The sequence below is a fragment of the Nanorana parkeri genome, unplaced genomic scaffold, assembly GCF_000935625.1.
Source record: "Nanorana parkeri isolate BGI_ZX_2015 unplaced genomic scaffold, ASM93562v1 scaffold203, whole genome shotgun sequence".
NCBI lineage: Eukaryota > Metazoa > Chordata > Amphibia > Anura > Dicroglossidae > Nanorana > Nanorana parkeri.
Window position 1 is genome coordinate 1,397,745 of NW_017306471.1, and position 22,122 is coordinate 1,419,866.

Consider the following 22,122-nt stretch of genomic DNA (forward strand, 5'->3'; position numbering starts at 1 on the left):
AAATGAGCTTTTGTCAAGCCAAGTGGTGCTGGCAGGGCCAATCATGGCTCCATTTTGGTCAATTCGGCAGAAATCAGCTGAAACACAAGCCATGTATGGCTAGCTAAAGTCATCACATGCCTGGTGCCCTGCTAAGCTCAATGGTTCCTTCAACTGGCCCCTGTGACCTGTAAGAGTTGGCAGGAGCAATCACAGCATGTGGCAGGGGACCAGGCATCCGACACACCTGGAAGTTTTGAATGCTGAAGACTTCGCCACATGCTGTATTGTTTGTAAACAGCAGAGTTCAGACTCACTGGTCCTTGCAGGAGGTGTTTAGAGTCTTTTATTGCTAGGACCATTCTTCGATAATTTTTTGGAGAAGCGAGTTGCTTTAGAGACAGAAATGGGTCAGTTGTATCAAGGTTTCTAAAACATTAAAACTCATAAATAGGGTTGTTTACATTAAGCTGGCAAATAGGTATAAAAAAGAAAAAAGACTGTAGTTCCCTTTTAAGCTGACCATAAACCTAAGTTGAGAATTACCCTGTCCAGTTATTTTAGTCTTGGTGGAGAACAATCTCATGTCTACAGTAGCAGCAACCACTGCACTCAGGGGAACCATCCATCAGACAAGTCTGAATATCTTGTCCAACCACTATTACTTCCCTAGAGATAAGCCGGCACTACTGCTCTGCAGCCTCCCATCCTTCCTCCTCTCTCTAGTTGGTTAAATATGCAGACAGGCTCCGCCGGCCCAAAAACTGGGTCCATAATGGGCGCAAGCAGTCAGACTGCATGACTTACAACCTTTTTAAAGCTGAACTCCAGGCAAATGTAAAAGGCACAAGGTATCAGCTGCTTGCTGTCCCTGCACAGTCTGTATAGCAGAGCTCAGGTAGCAGAAAGCAGAAGCTGCACAAGGAGCACACTGAGAGGAGGAGAAAGTGACAGAGGGGGGAGCTAATCAGTCTGCTGCTTCTGCCAGTCACAGGGAGGGGGTCTGCAAGTGACACTGTAGCAGAGAAAGATCAGGTTCCCTTCCCTTGCTAGAGAGGACTCTGCTGTGTGGCAGAGCTGTGTAATCTCAGGAATGAATGGACAGTAGAACAACTCCTTTGGCAGTTCCCATATATGTATTTTATGTGCGTGTTTTGCTGTTTGCCTGGAAGTCAGCTTTACGTCTAGAAATCAATGAATAGTGACTGGCACTCCAATTTCATACCAAGCCAATTCCGCTAATGACTATAGTAGTGTCACAATCATAGCGACGTTTTGGAACCAAGTGGTTCCTTCATCAGGCAAACATAAACAAACATAAACAAACATGTTTGCCTGAAGAAGGAACCACTTGGTTCCGAAACATCGCTATGATTGTGACACTGCTATAGTCATTAAAGGAATTGGCTTGGTATGAAATTGGAGTGCGGGTGATGATTCATCGATTTCATGTTACTGGCTGAGGCATCTGCGGTCACTACGGCACCCACCGTAGTTTGTTTCGGGTCAGGAGTGCGATGGGACATATCTTGGTATGAGCTTTACGTCTAGGACCCGCCTGAACCCATATTTCAGAGGAACATTTAGGAAAATCCAACAGGTCGTGTGGGAGGCTTTGCTATCATACAAACAAAAGAATCAATGTCGCCCAATCAGGTCAAAATCAATTATGGGCAACTTTGTGGTTGCTAACAAACATCAATTATATGAGAGGGGCTAGATTCTTATTTAATAAGAAATCAGCTTTCATTTGATTGGATGTCATGTGCTGCTACAGTGCGGTGCTTTATCAATGTTATTAAAGCTGAACCAACTTCAGATATACAAGTCTACAACTTAATCCAGTTATTCATTCTTTTAAAAAAAATATAGTCCGTTTTATACACAGCTGGTATAAGTACTCCAGTATACCTTTCTAATAGCTTCCTGTAACCGGCACAGCAAAGCTACATGGAAAAGGTAGAGCTTGCACTGTGAGACAATTGGATTCTATCCAATTACATAGAGCTGTCAATCTAACACTTGGAGCTAGTGGACAGGAGGAAAGAGCAGAGTGATGATATATCTAGATCTAGTGTCCAGATCATAAGACTGGCTGAATCGAATTACAAATCTTTTTACAGATGAAACAGTTCACATATACCATATGTATCTTATCTGTGTATTCAGCTTTAATGCTTGAATGAAACTTTAAAATAAAGGCTGCCTGTAAAAAGAAGACTAATACTGACCTTTGCTGCCATAAGAGCTACTGCTGCAGAAGAATCCTGGAGATCCAACACACTTTTGGGTGTGTCAAATGCCTGGTTCCCTGCTAAGTTCTGTGGTTTGATCCGCAGGCCAATACATCACTATTGTCCTATATGACAGCATTTGGAATTCTCCAGCAAGCTTTATCTCTTCATCAGATTGAAGGATGGCGGCACGGGAAGCGAATCAGATAGATATGTCTTTTCTATACAGAGAACCCTTGTTTCCATGTCTTTTGAAATAAATGAGGTTTATTTATAAATACACAGCAAAGGAAAACCAGGATCGCTGTCCATATCAACCAAAAGACTTTTATGAATTTTGATTCTTGCCATTCCCGTTTTTTTTTAAATGGTGAATCTGACTGGTTGCTACTGACAACAACGTATACCTGTCTTTGCCGAGCCTTGCTACGTCTACTGTAACTTGTTCTTCCTCATATGTAATCAAGATAAAGAGCTTTACTTGAATCAGATTAAATTATTGTCAAGGGATGGAGGAGGAGGAGGAACAACCAACAACACCACAGACATAAGACAGTCTACAATCAGTTATAATAATAAACCTATTGCTTGGAACACATTTGGAGCGTACACAATCACTTGATATTCCATTACCACCCGTTACTGATGATGCGATGGAGCGGCATTCTAATCCTGTGTTAGATCATGGAGATAGATCTAGACTTCAAAGCCAAGCAAACTTTGAAGATTTAAGATCTCTATCTTTGCAGGAGGAATAAACGGTGCATTCAAAACGTGGCGGATAAAAGCAAAGTGTTTTATCCCACATGAGATTGTAGTCATATGTACAAAAACGATTTAGCATCCATAGAAATATACAAAAAAAATAGCCAGTAACCCTTATCATTTGCAGACTCTCCGGAGCCCCTCAATCCCAAAACTTTGAACTGCTCTGGGTGCCGTTTCCAGTACAGAGAGCAACTGATGGAAATTTCAGCATTTAAAATGCCAACTTCTCTTTAGCCGCACGCAGGCCACATGCTATATTTAACTGTCATATGGTTTTTATTATCAATCGCAGTTCAATTATTTTTAACTTGTTCATTTATCACATTCGGTCCGCAAATGTGATCCGTTTTTAGGTGACAATTTAAGGGGTCACATGAGACATACAGAAGTTAGTAGGAGACAACTCAAGATGAATTGGGTTTAAACAACCCCAGTGAACAATAACTCCCAGCAGACTTTCCCTGTCCTTACTGCAGCTGGTTGTTTAGCATTACTGGTTGCCTAACCCATGCTTTTGCAACCTGAGACTCTCATGCTAAGGTGGAACTACATGTCTCAGCACTCTTGGGATACAGGATATATTTGGATGTGTAGTTCAAGAACAGATAAAGAGATCAAGGTTGTAAAAACAGACCTAGACTTCAAAACCATTGATGCCGTAGGAGCAAAATGATGAAATATTAGTCTATCTGTGCCGCAGCTCGCTCTCGGTTCCACCGCTACACACCTGTTGCATCTGCACACAGCAGCAGTCTCACCTCTTGCAGCGTCTCAGTGATCCCAGGCTCTCGCTGTCAGTCTGTGCTTGCAAGCCCCAGAGTTAGTTCATTTAACAGCACTCCCTCCTCTGCCTAGTGCAGACGGATTGGATGTCTCATAGCAGCTCTGCAACTGGCTGTGTCTGTCAAAATACCTCTTCTCACCACATTGACCAAGGCTTGCTGACGCAGTCTCCCTGCTCGCTGCCTCTTTCTGGCTCTGTCAGCCCTGGCTGCCTCTCTGCGCTCTTTCTCTTTCAGTACAATACATTCCTGCAAACCGTTTCTTAAAACCTTGGCACTTTTTATTTCCTTTATGCATCAGCTTATATTACATCTCTTTTTATTTGAAAGTATATGCCAAGCCCAAAACTTTTCTTTTCTAGTTTTGGATAGAGTTGGAAAGGATTAGAGCTCCCGTCGCCGAGAGCTTTCTCTCTCCCTCCTCACTTCCTTTCCCGGTGACATCGGTGTCACCAGACAGGAAATGAGAGAAAATTTGGGGACACAGACAGAAATTAGTAAATGATAGGTATGTGGTAGCGCTGGACCAGTCAAAATAAGAATCAGTTTTGATGAAAACTTGCACTTCTACTTCTGTTCCCCATGGTCCCTGTGTGTGTTGGAAAGTAGTCACCGCTCCAAGCTCACTCATGTGATGGACTACAATCTCACATTTAGTTTACTAATTTGTATTGAAATTATAATCCATCACAAGACCGAGCTGGGAGCGGTGGCTACTTTACAACATACACAGAGACCATGGTGAACAAATGTCTCTCTCTCTATTGTGAGATCCTGCTGCTGGGTGAAAAGCCTGAGTGCTGACAGAACACTAAAATGATACAGTATAAAGTGTTGCTTGTTTGTGTTGGGAAACCCATTAGGGGCCACACTGTAAGCCAGTAACTAATCTGAGTTTAGTTGGTGGATTGAATAAGCAGATGTTTTCTTTTGTTTTATGCTATAAACTTACTGTGCACAGTCCTCCTGCATTGAAACGGTGTTTGTTTGCTACCTTGCTGAATAAGATTGCAGGACAAACCTCCTTGAAGTGTTCCTGGGTGTAGCGTGCTGCATTGTTTGCGTTCGCACTGGCCCGGAACTCAGGCAATGTTTTCCACACATCCGATTTCACTGCAGGCGGGGGGATGGGGCGTGACTGCTGTGCAATTGACTTCACTGCACCGCCACGCCCCCTCCCGCCCCAGAACAAAGGGGAGAGTTTAGTGTGCGAATACAGTGCGTTCCAGCAGTTACCTTTCTGGAACGCACCGTAATTGGTGTGAACTGGCCTTAAGACATCCTCACCTCCTACCTCTTGGAGTGCCCTATGGTTCACTTAATGGGAGCCTGTACTGAGAGAAATATGGAGCATACTATTGTGAGATGCTAGTTGCCTGGCAGTCATGCTGATGCTTTGGCTTCAGAGCTTTCAAACTCACTGATCCAGGACAAATATTGAGAAAAATAAATCTTAAATTTCTCCAACTTTCATTTCCTATATGCTTTTTGTTGGGCAGTGACTCAGAAGTGCGGCATCCAGGTAACCAACATTTTCTGAGAGAGCTCAGCATGGCAGACCTCACATTTCTGTTACAACATGTGAACTTTAGTTTAGTTAATTTAACTTGAGATGTTGCATTTGGCAACAGTAGAAACAATGGAATGCTGAGTCTGTATTCCACATAGACTGACCTCCCATTGCATTACTTGAACATTTTTGGAAGGGAACAATGGATACATCATTTTACCCTCTAGGGGCAAAGTGAAAGATAGTCCTGGAGCAAAAGAAAAGAAAAATAGGCGGAAGGACTACATGACAGGGTGGACAGGGAACTCGGAAGTACGGGGTTAAGTTAGTGTTAAGGGGGGATGGTCACTTACCTGATTGGCCGGTTTCAAGAGTTGCAGGAGGGCCTCCTTAGTGGTCTGGAGGGGGGTGGAGTAGTACTGGTTCAGTCTGGATTTGCCACACGGCAAGCGAGCTTCCCATCCACCCGCCCCCTTTTTTCGTTCTCTCGCACTAGTTGCGTACAGGTTCCTGTCTGTTGCGCTAATGGTCCTGAGGTCTGTGTTGGCTGTGTTTTTGGTTGAGTCATTTTGGTGGTTACAGGGACTCGTCTCAGGTGCGTAGTCCTTGGCGGATTCTTCAGTAAAGAGGTCTAAGTCTTAGTTCTACAAGGTCTCTGCAGTTTCTCATATTTGTCCCTGAGTCGGTGTGTTGCGGCTAGTGACCAGTGTTTAAGTGGTTTGCAGAGACCGACAATCTCAGTAAAAAGGTGCCTTCACAGACCTCAGATATAGTTAGAGATATATATATATATATTTATATTGTTTGTTATAAGTAAACGTGTTATTTATACACACCCTGTTTCACTTGAAATTTGTAATAAAAGGCTGCTACAGCCATTTTAACTCCAATCTCGAGTGTGGTGTCTTAATTGGGAGGTGGGGATTATTGGAGGGTGGTGGCATAGTAGCATGGGAGTTTGGGTGTAAAATTGTTATGGGACTATGTTCTACCTTGTCAAGAGTCTCCTTCAAGCCTGCCTTTGGACCCACTTATTTAAACCTTCCCTGTGCTTTAACACTGCTCTATTGCAGCCGAGAACCCTGTGTAAGTGTTGATGACCCTGTCCTCCACCTTACTTTAAGGCCAGAGCACTACATAATGGTACAATGTCACATGGTCCCAGAAGAGTACTGAACCTTTGGTTTGGAGGTAGCTACAACCAAATGGCTCTTTCATGGTAGTTGTTTTGTGGGCTAAGCAATGTGTACCAAGCAGGGTGTCAAATGGTGTCCCAGTTATTGGTGAGCATCGTGAAAAGTCGGTGTTCCTAAAAGACATTAGGGGAATTTATCAAAACTGGAACAGACAAAATCTGGAGCAGCTAAGCATGGCAACCAATCAGCTTCTATCTTCCATTTTCGAATATTTACTGAACAAACTGAAGAGAGAAGCTGTTTGATTGCCATGCACAGCTGCTCCGGATTCTGTCTGCTCCAGTTTTGATAAATTCCCCCCATTGTTTATTGTGACCAGCATCAGCTTGCTTTGCAGCTCTAGGCATTTGGTCACAAGACATCAGCAAAGAGCTGGAAAAGAAGTTAGTGCTGGAATACTTTCCTCTGTCAGATGATGCTGTGATTGCAGGTCTGAACTGGGAGCAGGTAGCTAAAAAATGCTTGCCATGTGTCACTGACTGCAGGTTTCACTGTGATCTCCTCACTGAGCCACCAGCCCACCATATCCTACTAGTATTGGCCTCCCAGCCCAGTTGTCCCCTGCATGCTGCCCCATACCCGAAAGCATTGGGTATTTTGCAATGGCTCAGATGGTTTAATGTGAATGTAAGTAAGTTGAGAAGGGGGTGGGGCGCTGGGCAGGCAAAGTGACAGTGTATTTGTGACTGTTTTTCTGGCAAAGTGACAGTGTATTTGTGACTGTTTTTCTGGCAAAGTGACAGTGTATTTGAAGCTGAACTCCGGCCTTACCTTCTGTCATGCACAGTTGTTCTGGATTCGCACCGGTACTGAACATGCTTATTGTGATTTCACTGCAGACTGTGAGCTGCTTCTCCAGTGTGCATTAGAAGCTGAAGCAAGTCAGGGGCAGCCTTACTGTTCCCTACCTGCCCAGATTATTCAATGAATTTTAACTTTTCAAACATGAGGACTCATCACATGTTGGCATTACCTAGGGCAGTCTGCATGCAAATACAGTCTGCCTACGTACTCCCACTCCTCTAGACTGACATTCACCCATCAAGCCATTTTCATTTTTACATAACTCCTCCCAAGAACCAGCCAAATGTTCATCTTAGGGCTGGGGGCTCTTTAGAGAAATACTGAGGCAGTGTGCTGTGATGTTTTCAGGATGCTATGTACAGCACCCTGCCAGACCCTTCCACAAGCCCAGATCTGACTGCATTTCATAGAGCAGCACAGAGATGTCATAATTGGGTAATAAATAACATATGTAACTTAATTGGATGGCTTTCATTTTAAAATGTTGTTAGCGTGTTGCTGAGGGGGTAAAGGAGAAATCAGGGAAGGCAAACGTAGGCAGAATTACATTTAGTTTTAAGTAATGGATACAAAATGATGTTTAGTTTTTCTTATTTCTAGCTGCAGATACAAATCGTGATATATGACCCTTTGGATAGAAGAACCAATTGTTGCATATGAGGCTTACAATTGCAAGCAGCCTGTCTCCCACTACTAGAGCGCTATATCCTCTTTCTTTACTGTACATTACTGATCTTCCCATGTTTCACTGTGCTTTGTGGTGGTGACATGCCCCATGTACACCTCTACTTCCTCCTGTATCTTACATACAAAAACCTCTTAGATCCCAATCTTGGCAAACAGACAATTGCATGTTACATGTGTCACACTGCCAGAATCAGCTTATTGGAGATACCAAAGATTAACTTATAAGGTGAATTTACGGGCATGGTGGTTTTTTCTTGTGCATTCTGGAAACTCCCTCACTGGTGATGTGTATCATCATTATTTCTCAGTGAGGTCATTACACACCAGTGTGGTACAATTATCTCTGTGAAAGGGATTTAAAGGGAATGTACAGTGGATTAGGGAATATTTTGTTTCTTTATTTATAGTTTTACAGGGTTAACATGAAATATTGTATATAAATATATTGTATTCTCAGTTTTAACCAGCAGGTGAAGGACACGCTGTCACACATTTTCCGCTTTCTCATTAACTTCTGCTGAATAAAGTCTAATGTTTATAGAGCTCAGTGCCTCAAGCTGTAATTTACACATACAAATAAATAAGTAAAAAAGCTACTCATCTCTCTCACTTCCACACTCCCTCCTACCGCTCATTTCACAGGGGTGTGGAATTCCTATCGCCCAATGCCCGGGACATGCATTTCCAGGCAGCGGTCGAGTAGTATTTTTGTACATTTAGCCCTGCTGCAGGCAAGCAGAGCTAAATGTACAGCGAGGAGCCTCCGCTCGTTTGATGCAAGTGATCTGGTCGGATCACTTGTATCACACGAGCAGCGATCTTGTCCAGCCCCCCCGGCATGTTTTTCGGGGTCCCCTGGCACAAAAGCTCAACACAGAGAGTGTAGAGCAGAGCAAAGAACGTCCGTAATCAGAGCGCCACCTGTCTCAGCTGTCAGGAACTGCACAGAACATCTGTTCTGTGTTGAGGGGCAGGTGCCATAAAGAGAACCTGTCACCTCCAAACTATCACATAGGGACTTGTAAGCGCCTATGTGATAGGAATAAAATTAAGTGAGAAAAAAGGTACAAAATATTAAACACAAATTTAAAAAAAATAAAAAAAGTTATAAAAAAGTTAAAAAAATATAAAATATGTATATAAAAAATAAAAGTGATAAAGTAAAAAATAAGATTAAAAAATGAAACCAACCACGATGCCCCTGCCATCTGCATGCAAATAAACACACGCGTAGAACATTGTGTGTATGTGTTGAGTGCTGCCGCCATTCCACTGTGTGCCATATTGTGGTAGCCAGGCAGCAGAACTCTCTTACACACACAATGTGCATTAAAGGGTAAGTTCACTTTCCCAAAGAATATGGGAAAATGGAATTACCCGATCAAATCTGGCCCCGTCTCTCCCAACCCTTTCTTGCAGCTCTGGGCTGTGGTTTGGATGCCACCCAAATTATGGATGTCCTCGGGTGTTTGTTAAGGTTTCTTTCAGTTTATCCTTACAATCCAAAAAACACACTGGCAGGTTCAAAGGCTATGTCCAAAATTGGCCCTATTGCATACCGAACTGTCCCTCAATTGGTAGGACTGTCCATCCTTCTTTCTTCCTCAGTTTCCACTCTTTGTATCCTTATTGGACCTCTATATAACTACGAAAAATGTTATACTGCACTAAACATTTCATCCAACCTGGATATATGTTATTGTTATAATATGTTATTGCATATGTTTCTTTGAAAACCCAGCAAATTTGGTCTGAGGGGAGCTTAACACGGACCCTAAATGGGCAAGGTGAAAGGTACACTTATTAAAAAAAAAAAGAAAAAGAAACCCCAGACCCGCCATTTGTGGTCCGTGTTAAGCTCCCCTCAGACCAAATTTGCTGGGTTTTCAAAGAAACATATGCAATAACATATTATAACAATAACATATATCCAGGTTGGATAAAATCACCAGTGTTTTTACTTAACATCCCTGTTCATACAGATATTGGATGAATCAGGTATAGTAGATGACAACAAGCTGGCATGGACTAAAAATTTTAATGAAAGTAGTGAACAAGCTTGCTAATAAGGGGCATCTGACAACCCTTATTAGGCCTATGACAGCAGTATATATAAAGGCACTAACATGGCCCCGCCATCATAGGAATTACCATCTTTCGTTGAGTTGTGTCCACTTTCTTCCTCTGTGGTTTTAATCCCCAGCATGTCTTTAAATAATTCATGTTTATTCAGTACACCTGACTGCTGGGCCACCTGAGCTGTGAGAGGTCAATGTACCCAGACCGGCCTCGCGTTACTAACTTGTGTACATAGTACTGACTGACGTACAGATAAAGAAAGAAGGCAGAAAAGTGACAGCGGGTGAATGATGTTAGGAATATTATGCGACAGGGGGGACCATCTGTATGCATGGCATGGCATAGTCTCACAGGAAGCCTTGTTAAATTTTAAAATGACTGAAGCCGATAGAATGATAGCGGTTGTATGTTCTCTGTCATTATCATCACTTTGTTCACATAAGCACACACACTAAACAGAAAGTGCTCCCTTATGAGTATTGTGAATAAATCTGGAAAGACTGTGTGTTCTGAACTATATTTGTGTCAAAGAGAAAAGGTCTGTTCTGAGGTCTGTTTGCATTGCAGGGGAGGAGTCTGATCCTAGGTCTGCTTGCATTGCAGGGGAAGGGTCTGATCCTACATCTGTGTGCATTGCAGGGGAAGGGTCTGATTCTAGGTCTGTTTGCATTACAGAGGAGGGATCTGATACTAAATCTGCTTGCATTACAGAGGAAGCTACCAATCCTAGGTCTGCTTGCATTGAAGAGTAGTAGATCCTATATCTGCCTGTGGTACAGAGAGAGGAGGGGATCTGGCCCTAGGTCTGCTTGAATTACTAATGGAGGAGGGGTTTGAACCTATGTCTGCTTGCATTATAGAAAGTGGAAGCTTCTGATCCTAGGTTTGCTTGCAATACAGAGAAGACATCTAAACCTAGGATTGCTTGTTTTTCAGAGGGGGGGTCTGATCCTAGGTTTACTTGCATTACAGAGGTGGAATATAATCCTAGATCTACTTGTATTGCAGAGGAGGCCCCTCATCCTAAATCTGCTTGTATTATGGAGGAGGCATATAATCCTAGGTCTGCTTGTATTAATAAGAAGGGGTCTGATCCTTGGTCTGCATGCATTACAAAAGAACAATCTTGTCTTGCCTTGCCTTACAGTGCAGGGATCTGATCCTAGGTCTGCTTGCCTTACAGTGCAGTGATCTGATCCTAGGTCTGCTTGCATTACAAAGGAAGGATCTCATCCTAGGCTTGATTGCTTACAGAGAAGGTGTCTGGCATGCATTACAGTGGAGGAAACCTGATCTCAGGTCCACTTACACTAGAGACAGAGCAGGGGTCTGATCCTAGGTGTGCTTGCATTACAAAGGATGATGTCTGATCCTAGGTCTGCATGCATTGCAGAGGAGGAATCTGATCCTAAGTTTGTGAGCATTACAGAGGAGGGATCTGATCCTAGGTTTGCTTGCATTACAGAGGAGGGATCTGATCCTAGGTTTGCTTGCATTACAGAGGAGGGATCTGATTCTAGATCTGCTTGCATTACAGTGGAGGGATCTGATCCTGGATCTGCTTGCATTACAGAGGAGGGAAACAGAGGAGGGATCTGATCCTAGGTTTGCTTGCATTACAGAGGAGGGATCTGATTCTAGATCTGCTTGCATTACAGTGGAGGGATCTGATCCTGGATCTGCTTGCATTACAGAGGAGGGATCTGATCCTAGATCTGCTTGCTTACAGAGGAGGGTCTGATCCTAGATCTGTTTGCATTACAAAGGGGGGTTGTCTAATTTCTTTTTTTTTAATTAAGGTGAAGCCTTTAAAGAGGAATGTTTGACTTGGCCAAATCATCCTGTTTAGTTGATGGAAAAAAGCACAAAGAGAAGACCAGCACAGACAGGAATAGAAGCATTTGGGACAGGTTATGTGCGAATTACTGTTTTTCCAGAGATCGGCTGGCTGGTAGACATGCGCAGGGTGATAGAATATGATTGTAGCTCAAGGTGTTGGTGTAGGCACCAACCTGAAAAAAAGCATCTGTTATCTCATGCCCATGCTTAGCTTTGTCTGTGTTTATGTCTGTGTGTAGCTTCCAACAGTGCATAAGTATGTTATATTGGATGCTGTACCCTTGACAGCTATATTCTAGAACCAGCAAAGGGAGAACCTGACTGGCTGTACTGGCAAACACGAACAGCTTGCCAAACTCTTTCATTCATAGATGTGCAGTAGTCAGATTGACCTTTACTAACTCCCTCACTATAATATAAATCAAGTGACAACTGTTGGCCCTTGCACAACAACCTCATCCCAGCTGACCCTTGAGCCCGTGTGCTCTGACCTTAGATAAAAAGTGCTACTGTCTGAAGCTGGAACTTCAAGTGCAGTGATCAATCTTCATGGCAGGAGGTCAACATAGAGCGGGGAGACTTGAAAAAAGGCCTGAGATGCAAGTCTATGCAAGTATGTAACTGTCTCCATCAGTGCTGCGGGCCATACTGGGATCTCACACACCCCTTTGGCATTAAGACGATAAAAAAAATCACTAGAAATTCTTGCCAAACCATTAGTAACCTGCAGTTAAGTCTGGAAGAAAACTCACTCTAACTGTAAAGTAATTACATAGATAATTACCGAGAAAATCCCCCTGATGTCTAGTCATGTGAATTGGTGCAGTTCCATGAGGCAGTCACAACAGAACAAAACACAGATTACAGGGTCCTTGTCAGAGAAACTCAACACCCTATGAACTTGTAATACACGGGAGGGTAAAGGAGGGGCTACGCAGAAGAACACTGCTCCAGCTGTGCTGCAAAGCTCTCGCTAAAATGAAATGTTCCGTTCTCTTTGATACATCTGAGTTGTTATGCTTGACTTGTAACAATTTGCTCATAATACATATGTTGTATAGGAGGACATGACATGTGCTAGTTCACAGAGGGGTAAAGTTACATCAGAAAAAAAGTGCCTATTTTAAAAACGTTGTTTACTGGTGTAAACAAGTAACAGCCAGCCTACTTTCTGTCTGGAATTAGAACATTGCTAAATTTAAACAAAAATCTGTACAATGTAATCTATTTATATGTTCATTAGTCATCAGAATTTGTAAGAATATGAGTATCCACTACTGAGCTGTTATAATGCAGTGGTCCACAAACTGCATCCCAAATGTGGCTTTTTGATTACCTTTATCCAGGCCTTGTAGCACTATTGCTCCCACTGACATGATGGGGCACTATTACACCCATTGATACCAATGATGGGACACTATTGATCCCACTGACACCAATGATGTAGTACTATTAATACCACTGACACCAATGATGGGGCACTATTCCTCCCACTGATACCAACGATGGAGCACTATTGATCCCACTGACATCAAGAATGGGACACTATTCCTCTAACTGACACCAATGATTTGGTACTATCGATCCCACTGACACCAATGATGTGGTACTATTGATCCCACTGACGCCAATGATGGGGCACTATGTCTCCCACTCAGTGGCGTAACAACAATAGCTTGCCTTGCAAGAGATCAAATTGTGCCTGCATAATGAAATGTACCCTAAAGTCTGTGAGCAGTATTACTGTCTTACTATGTCTTGTTGAGAAAGGAAACCTATTTTCTGGATACTTGAGAGTTAATAAGGCACTGATTAGTCAAGTAGCATGGTTTCATGACATGTAAACATCCTTACTCAGAAATAGCATAATGGCTCTCTATGTGTTGTTACAGTGTTTGCAGTATAGACACCTCATCAGTTCCTTGTTTTACTAATTGCCCTTTTGGGAATAGAGATCTAATCCCCAAACATAATGAGAAAACAAAATTATGTGGGCTGTATATGGCACATTTGCGCACACAGTTATACATCTTTTCATTTATACTATATAATTTATTACATTTTTCATGTGGGATATGTTCCTTTTTGCAAGAAAGGGAGCCCAATTTAAGTACAAACCAATGCTCGTAGAAAATCTCCTGATCTATACAATTGTTTTTAAAGCACAACTGAAACATCCCTTTGTCTTACTGCAATGAATTCAGACTGCATAGGAAGAAATAGATGTGGGCTTCTTCCCTGTGCTGGCAGCACGCTGGAGATCTGGACCCTGCTCTGGTCTGACACCCCCCCCCTGCACAGTGCTCCAATCAACAGTGTTGCTCAGGGAGTGTGAGGGCTCTTGATTGGAGCTGTGCTGCCAGCACAGGGAATTTTTAACAAAGTCTGCATCACAACAGTACATTAATTGTGTGTTATTATAACACACCGACTGTGAACTTATAGTTTCTAAAAACATTGTGCTATAGCCCGTCCTGTAATTCTCTGTTATGACTTCACAATGTTTGTGTTATGGAAAACTATTAACGATATAGTAAATCTTTCAGCTTTATGAAAAGTTTATTGAACAAAACTAGCTAAATAAATAAATAAATATATTCTGACATCTATTACCATCTCTACAGCCTGGTTGCAATACAAAAAAGGAGGCTTTCTTGGGCTTTTAGTTCTCTTAAGGGTCACGGGAGGACATATACTAGCATCCTCCTGTGACCCAAAGCTCAGTATATCGCAAGCTACAGCTCGCGGTATACTGAGACGGCCGCAGCTGGGACGGATCCCGACATTACTTTTGAGATCCACCCAGCTGCCTGACAGCTGGCTCTGCCTACCTAGAGGCAGAGCCAGCTGTACCCGCCCCATCCCCCAGTCAGCGCTGGAGGATTGGAGCGGGGAGGGGGGAATCCCTGCAGGGAGCTGTGACTGACACAATAGTATGCTCCCTATTTCTCTCAGTTCTCCTTTAAGTAAGCGAGAAAACAAATTAAACCTGAACTCCAGCTAACCCTTTTTAAGCAGTTTTTTTTGTGTGTGGAAAAGACCATATAAAAAGCTGATCATTATAAGAACCCCTGGCAGTGTTATATGATTTATCCCAACCATTATCACGGAAACTTTTGCTGGACAGCTTGGACTTGTAAAGGAAGTGGAAAAATAACAAATCTCCTAGCAGGATCCGCAGATAATAAAGCTACTGTATGCTACAGGGGAATCCAGGGGGGAAAAATAAAAACTCTGTATATTAATGCTAGTGACAGACTGGGTCATATATGTAATTATTTTAATTTTGCCCATAGTTATATTGTAAAGTGCTGCGCAAACTGTTGGTGCTCTATAAATCCGGTATAGGAATAATAATAGTTCCACTTTAACCATTTTTACAAACGTACCCCTTAGCAGGTTATCTAACTCACCTGTGTGTGCCTCCAGATAAAACCTTTCCCAATAAGACGAACAACAGTTAACCATAGTAGCCAATCATAATTTATCTTTCTTTTCCTAAAGTGAAATATTATACGTTGTCATGGGTTACTGTACTTTGTACTGCTTTAGTGTTCTCAGTTGACTGCCATGGGCCTTCCTCAAAATAAACCAAGTTTGTCAGTGCACCTACAATTTACACAGCAAATAGAGTGAGATTCCTAGGATAGAACAATAAATAAGCGGCATAGTTTTCTTTGTTAGAACAGTATTTTACGTCACACATCTGTATTAGGCATATGTTCCAGTGGCAGTATTTGTAGAACATGAGCAACATAAATCAAAAAGTATTTGCAGTGTAACAAGAACCTCCTTTGCACAACTCCTTAAGAAAATGTGTGATTTTTATGGTGTGTACTGTACAATGGTAATAGAGGTTAAAGGACATTCGAGTGGGTCGATCACAATAAAACAATTCCACATATTTTACAGTCTAATAAAGTCAGATAGTTTTCCCTTAAAGCGTCAGTCAGCAAAAAATAATATATTTTACCTTTGGTTATAGTGGAATATTAAGCAAAGGCCTTTTTTTTGTTGTTGCTAAATTTCAAGCAAAGTGTACAATTTATATATATATATATATATATGCATTGTATATACTTTATCTGTTCTACCTGCCAAAGGATTTGGACCTCTGTCTGTCCAATTCTGGTATTGAAACAGCTCTGTCACCCAGCATAGCCATTTCTGGCAGGACAGACAACCTGATTTTTCTTTCCTGCATTTAAGTAACAATTACAGGTCTTATTACACCCACAGCCAGTGACTGGACATTGAAAGGAGAAGCAGCTGACTAATGAGCTCATCTCTTTGTCACTATGCTTTTCTTCAAATAGCATGTTACTGTCAGCACATGAGCACATCAGCACATTTGACTGGTTCCTTGTTCTGCCTCTCCCTCTCCTAGTATGAGCTGTGCTGTACAGGGGAAGTCAAGTGGCTAATCCCAAGTCAAACTCAGGTACTTTCACTGTTTGCATTAATAAATAATACATTTATTGATTTTTTAATGTCTGCAAAACTACAGACTCCCATTAAAAAATATATACTGTAGCACCAGGGGCGTAATTAGAAATCACAGGGCCCCATAGCAAAATTTTGTATGAGGCCCTGTGATTTCTAGTAACGCCCACCTGATAACCCAAACAGTCCAACTGAGGGTGACCCTGCAGAGCCCACCAGAGACTCTCTATAGTGGGCTCTGCAGGGTCTCAGGTGGGCAGTCAAGCCCTCTTACCTGTCTGCTCCAATCCTGTGTCCGCCTCCCTCTCCTCCACGATCGCTGGCGGATCCCGCCTCCTCGTCACTGGGCCCCACCTCCTCCATCGCTAAGCCCCACCTCCTCCATCGATGGGCCCTGCCCCCTCCATTGCTGCCGATGACGGGCCCAGCCACCTCCTCCGAAGCTGCTGGTTGTCACCGACTCAGCAGCGGCTGTGAGGAGGAACGCGCCACTGCACATGTGAATAGCGGGCGTACCTCCTCACAGCCGCCAGTGACAGCCAGCAACCTGAGATGCCATAGCGACCCAGGCAGCCCGCACGGCATCAGGGGGATGCCCTGGCCGGGCTCCCCAGTGCCCCGGGCCACATAGCGGCCGCCTGGGACGCTATGGTGATTGTTACACACAATTGTTATTGTGTAGCACTTAAATATAAGTGCATCTACACAGTAGTTCCCCCCTTCCCTCCATGCACAGCCCCACCAGTGTTAATCATGCCAGTGACGTCCACCTAATGCAGCTTTATGTTTTAGTGTGACAACAATGCTACACTGCTCCTTAATTCAGAGCAGAGTTGCCACTCTCAAGTAGGCTGTAGTTGTTTGCACTAAATTGGGATGAAAAAATGTTGCAGGGAGCGTGGCTATCGTCATTGTCACTGCTGAATCACAAGACTGTAGCTTGTCAGTCAGCATCTGACCACTCCTGGTCCTGCCCCTGCTTTCTGGATGGAAAGCACCGCCTCTGTTGCTGAAACCCTCCCACTATAAGCTCCAGTGTCTGAGAGGGGGAGCATGTGAGATACAAGAGAAGTGGAGGAAACAGATCAAAAAAATGAAGCTCAAGCAGGGGAATGCATACAGTTCAGGTTCAAACACAAATTCCTCTCCAGTAAGCAACACAGTAGTGACATTTCCAAATCTCACTACAAATCGAATGAACCTAGCAATCACAGGCACCAGTGGCTCTCTCACTGCAGATATACAGCTATGAGACTGGAAACACACCAATTGTTTAGAAGAATTTCGTATTTTGTAGAGTACAGCTTAGGCACAATTAACATTTCTAGGTGTTTACTATAACATAGAAAATCTTCACTTTTTAAGTTTACGTTGACCTTAGGTTCTGGTGTACATATGTTTGAAGACATTTCATACACCTGGGGTGCACATGGTTATAAATGTAACCCGTTCATTGTGTATGGAAACTTTAGAAGGTGTATGATATATTCACGCTAAGCTCTGTCTGCCCGCCAGACGATTTCACATGACACAAAAGCTTTTATATCGTAGCACCCAAATAAATCATGGAAAAGTCCCTTGGTTGAGGAGCAGTATAAATCATGTCAGCTTTTCAGAGCCATCTGGATGGAAACGTCACCTTTAAAATCTTAATATAACTATTCAAAGATGAATTTGAGGAAAATTATAAAGTGGCCACTGGTGATCTGAAAATGTTATGCTTGGCTGTGTCTGACTTCGGCACTGCTGATATGCATACTTGTTCTGTACTAGTGACTCAAAAAGGGCTGCAATTGCAGAGTAAGTATGGCAGCCAGGTAGCTAGCATTTTCAGAGTAAAAGGTTAGCTGTTCAGTGTCTAAAATTATTCAAGACGCTCCAAAGGCCCATTCAGACCTCTCCAGTGTAGTGGGTTGCAGGATTGCACACATTAATGCATGTTACATGTGTTAATGCATAAACGCAACACACCACCAACACATGTTTTGCAGCACACTACAATGCATGATAACATACTACCATCTGTTGCAGTGTGCTGTGCTGGAAAAAATTGTTTATTTCTATTTTTTGGTCCGTTCTGATGCATGGCATTGATAACCCAATATTTGAATGGCCTGCCTTGAAGAAACTCATTGGAACAGAGAGGTCTGAATGGGCCTTTAGTTGTGCACTTTAGGCAGAGCTGCAGTACCATAAGGTGTAGGTGTAGCTACAGCCATAAATCACTTTACTCACACTTCATGTGAATCAATAAGGCACTTGTCAAATCATAAATAAAAATTGAGCTCACAAGTTTACACGTTATAAGAGGGGTCCCCACATTTTTTAAACAAAGGGCCAGTTCACTGTAATTCAGACTTTACAGGAGTCAGACTGTGGTCATTGGGAGTGAGAAGTGGACCTAGCACTGGTGGTCAGTGGGAGGAGAAATAATGTCCCATCATTGGCATCAGTTGGAAGAATAGTGCCCCATCATTGGTGTCAGTAGGATCAATAGTGTCCAATCATTGGTGTCAGTGGGAGGAATAGTGCCCCATCATTGTTGTCAGTGGGCGGAATAGCAGCCTATCATTGGCCTCAGTGGGATCAATAGTACCACATCATTGGTGTCAGTGGGATCGATAGTACAACATCATTGGTGTCAGTGGGAGGAATAGTGTCCCATGCATGATGTCGGTGGGATCAATAGTGCTCCATCGTGGGATCAGTGGGAGGAATAGTGCCCCATCATTGGCATCAAGTGGGATCAATAGTACCACATCATTGGTGTCAGTGGGAATCGATAGTACAACATCATTGGTGTCAGTGGGAGGAATAGTGTCCCATGCATGATGTCGGTGGGATCAATAGTGCTCCATCGTGGGATCAGTGGGAGGAATAGTGCCCCATCATTGGCATCAAGTGGGATCAATAGTACCACATCATTGGTGTCAGTGGGAATCGATAGTACGACATCATTGGTGTCAGTGGGAGGAATAGTGTCCCATGCTTGATGTCGGTGGGATCAATAGTGCTCCATTGTTGGTATCAGTGGGAGGAATAGTGCCCCATCATTGGCATCAAGTGGGATCAATAGTACCACATCATTGGTGTCAGTGGGATCAATATTACCACATTATTGGTGTCAGTGGGAGACATAGTGCCCCATCATTGGCGTCAGTGGGATCAATAGTACCACATCATTGGTGTCAGTGGGAATCGATAGTACGACATCATTGGTGTCAGTGGGAGGAATAGTGTCCCATGCTTGATGTCGGTGGGATCAATAGTGCTCCATCGTTGGTATCAGTGGGAGGAATAGTGCCCCATCATTGGCACCAAGTGGGATCAATAGTACCACATCATTGGTGTCAGTAGGATCGATAGTACCAAATCATTGGTGTCATTTAGAGGAATAGTGTCCCATTATTGGTGTCAGTGGGAGCAGTGGCGTAACCAGAGTTATGGGCGCCCGGGGCAAGTGACCCCCCCGCACCCCCGGTTGTTACGCCACTGATGTGCCGCAAAGCTGATCTTTCAAGTAACTTCTATGGAGAGGGGATGAAGTAGGGAAAAAGGAATGATTGGGGTAGATTTTCTAGGTTCTTCAATTGCTAATATAGTGACTGGCTGGAGCTAGAGCCTTCCAAAGACATGGACTCAGGAACTACTCACAGCTACTGGGATAGGTAAGGTGGCCAGTCCAGAGAAGGCTGCATTTTGGAAGGTGAGAGGAAATCTGGTCTGAGGTCTGACATTTTAATTACCTGATATGCAGTAGTTGAAAACCTGCTGATCTGGCCATTGTTTGGCCAATTTGGGCAACTGTAATTGTAAGCCAGCACTGTTGGTGTCTGTTTCCTCCACTGCTCCTCATACACATAAGCAAGAATGGTTTTCTGGGGCTACCATTTGTATCTAAAGATGTGGTAGCTAATGCAGAGAACTGTGTGTCTACACATGCAACAGGGGTTTTATACTTCCCTATTAAATGCAAAACTAAAAGAAAAATGTTTTGGCTATACATACACTTTCATTAGTAGAAAAAGTGTGTGTGTGTGTGTGTGTGTGTGTGTGGTGGTGATGTTGGTATGGAGTTTTAAGTTTTGCTAATGCCCTTATTTCAGACCTTCACACAGCGTGCCTTTGGAGGATACTGAGCCAAAGTGTGGTGAAACAATGAACCCCTATGCAATATCAATGTTTTAAAGGCCTGCATCATTTTATATAGTGGTAGTTGCAGTGGATGGATCATATCAACATTGGTGACAGTTGTGCCTGTTTCATCTATAGTGGTTCAAGGCTATGCATTTAACAATCACTTACGTATTTTTCTTGAATGCTGAACAGTAGACACCACCGTGGTACTGGGCACAATTTTCCACTCAAGGTCATTTTCTTTTGTCTTAGTAGGAATGGGATCAATCCTCAGAGTGGCTTCAACTACTTTGGTTCCCCCATCAACTGTGTTATCTCCTTTTTCAGTGAAACCGTTTGTGGACTCCTCAGGTTCTTCTTCAACTACAGCCCAATGAGCTGTTCTTATCTCCATAAATTCATCACCATCACTCTCTTTTGCCTCGTTGTTGCTGATATTTTCTTCCCTCACGCAGTCATCTGACACGGCATTCCAAGTTTCATGTTCCATTTCTACACTCTGATCCATGAAATCACAAGGTAGTCCATGTCCCACTATAGATCCATTCTGTGGAATTATGTTGGACTTCAACATCATGGCTTCTTGTTCTTTTTTGGAGGAAACAGGCCGTCACTTAAAACCACAGTGGAAAAATTTTCAACTTATAGCTAACCATCCTCTAGAAGGTTTAATAATAAAAAGAGAGAATACAGCTTCCCTTCATGGAACTACAGCTGGTGTGTTCTGCGATATTGTTTGTATGATCAAAAACATCACTATTAAAGGTTTTTTTTTTTTATACCTCTGTTTGCCACCTGACAGGTTACTTCATATTTTCCATAGAAATAGAATAAGTTCTGCACTTTTATAATATCACTGATAGCAACTTATAATAGAATCCAATGTTTTTGTTTCTGCAGGGAAGGCAGATGGAGTGTGATCTAATAGGCACTTCTCCAAAAGAAACATGGAACAAAAAACAACACAGCGTACAGTTAATGCAGGAATTGTCACTAATGTATAAAGGTTCCTGTGGGTTCACTGCTGATGGTTCTCTTGGCTCGTTCCTCTTGAATTGTCACATTCTTTCATTTTCTGTCTCCTAAAATGACACAAAAAGAACAAAAAGCATCATCAGATTTGTTGCTATAAGCAACAAGGAAATATTTACTGTTCTATATTGTACTGTATATGGAATATGTTTTAGGAGTTCAAATAGGAAAAAATGGAAGTGTACCTTGTAACTGGTACAAAATAATATTTTTTTGTCTAATGTATATTAAGGTATTCAGTTTGCGTGAAACCCATACTTGACTAAAGCATTAGCCACAAAGATGTAATAAAAAAACTCAAGAAAATGCATTTGCTTTAATGCAAACCAACTAATTTAAAAGAGCACCACAAGATGCCGTTATTACTCTTGTTAGCCAGAAAAGTTCATAGTCTAATGATTACAGTGTTACAACATAACTGTGCTAGTAAGGTATATATTTTATAAAGATAAAAAGATTATTGCAGCTAAGATATCAAAGGTCTCAGTGGGATATAAAATTGACTACTTCTAAGATGCATTGTTTTGGTCTTTAGGTATAAGCAAAAATTGTGCAAATCTTCAGTAAGGCTGGGTTCACACCTAGGCGTATCGAATATGCGTGTTTCCGAGGGCTACCTGGCTGTATCTCAA

At 42.6% G+C, this 22,122-nt stretch overlaps 1 protein-coding gene across 1 annotated transcript in view; it reads right to left on the bottom strand.

Moving 5' to 3' along the window:
• Nucleotides 1-21,541, bottom strand: part of SYNPO (synaptopodin) — a 66,456-nt gene extending 44,915 nt beyond the window's left edge. The window contains exon 1 of the mRNA XM_018555602.1: nt 20,627-21,541. Coding sequence (XP_018411104.1) covers nt 20,627-21,035 — 409 coding nt within the window. The 5' untranslated portion in view covers nt 21,036-21,541. The remainder of the gene's footprint in view (nt 1-20,626) is intronic.
• Nucleotides 21,542-22,122: the final 581 nt, after the last annotated feature.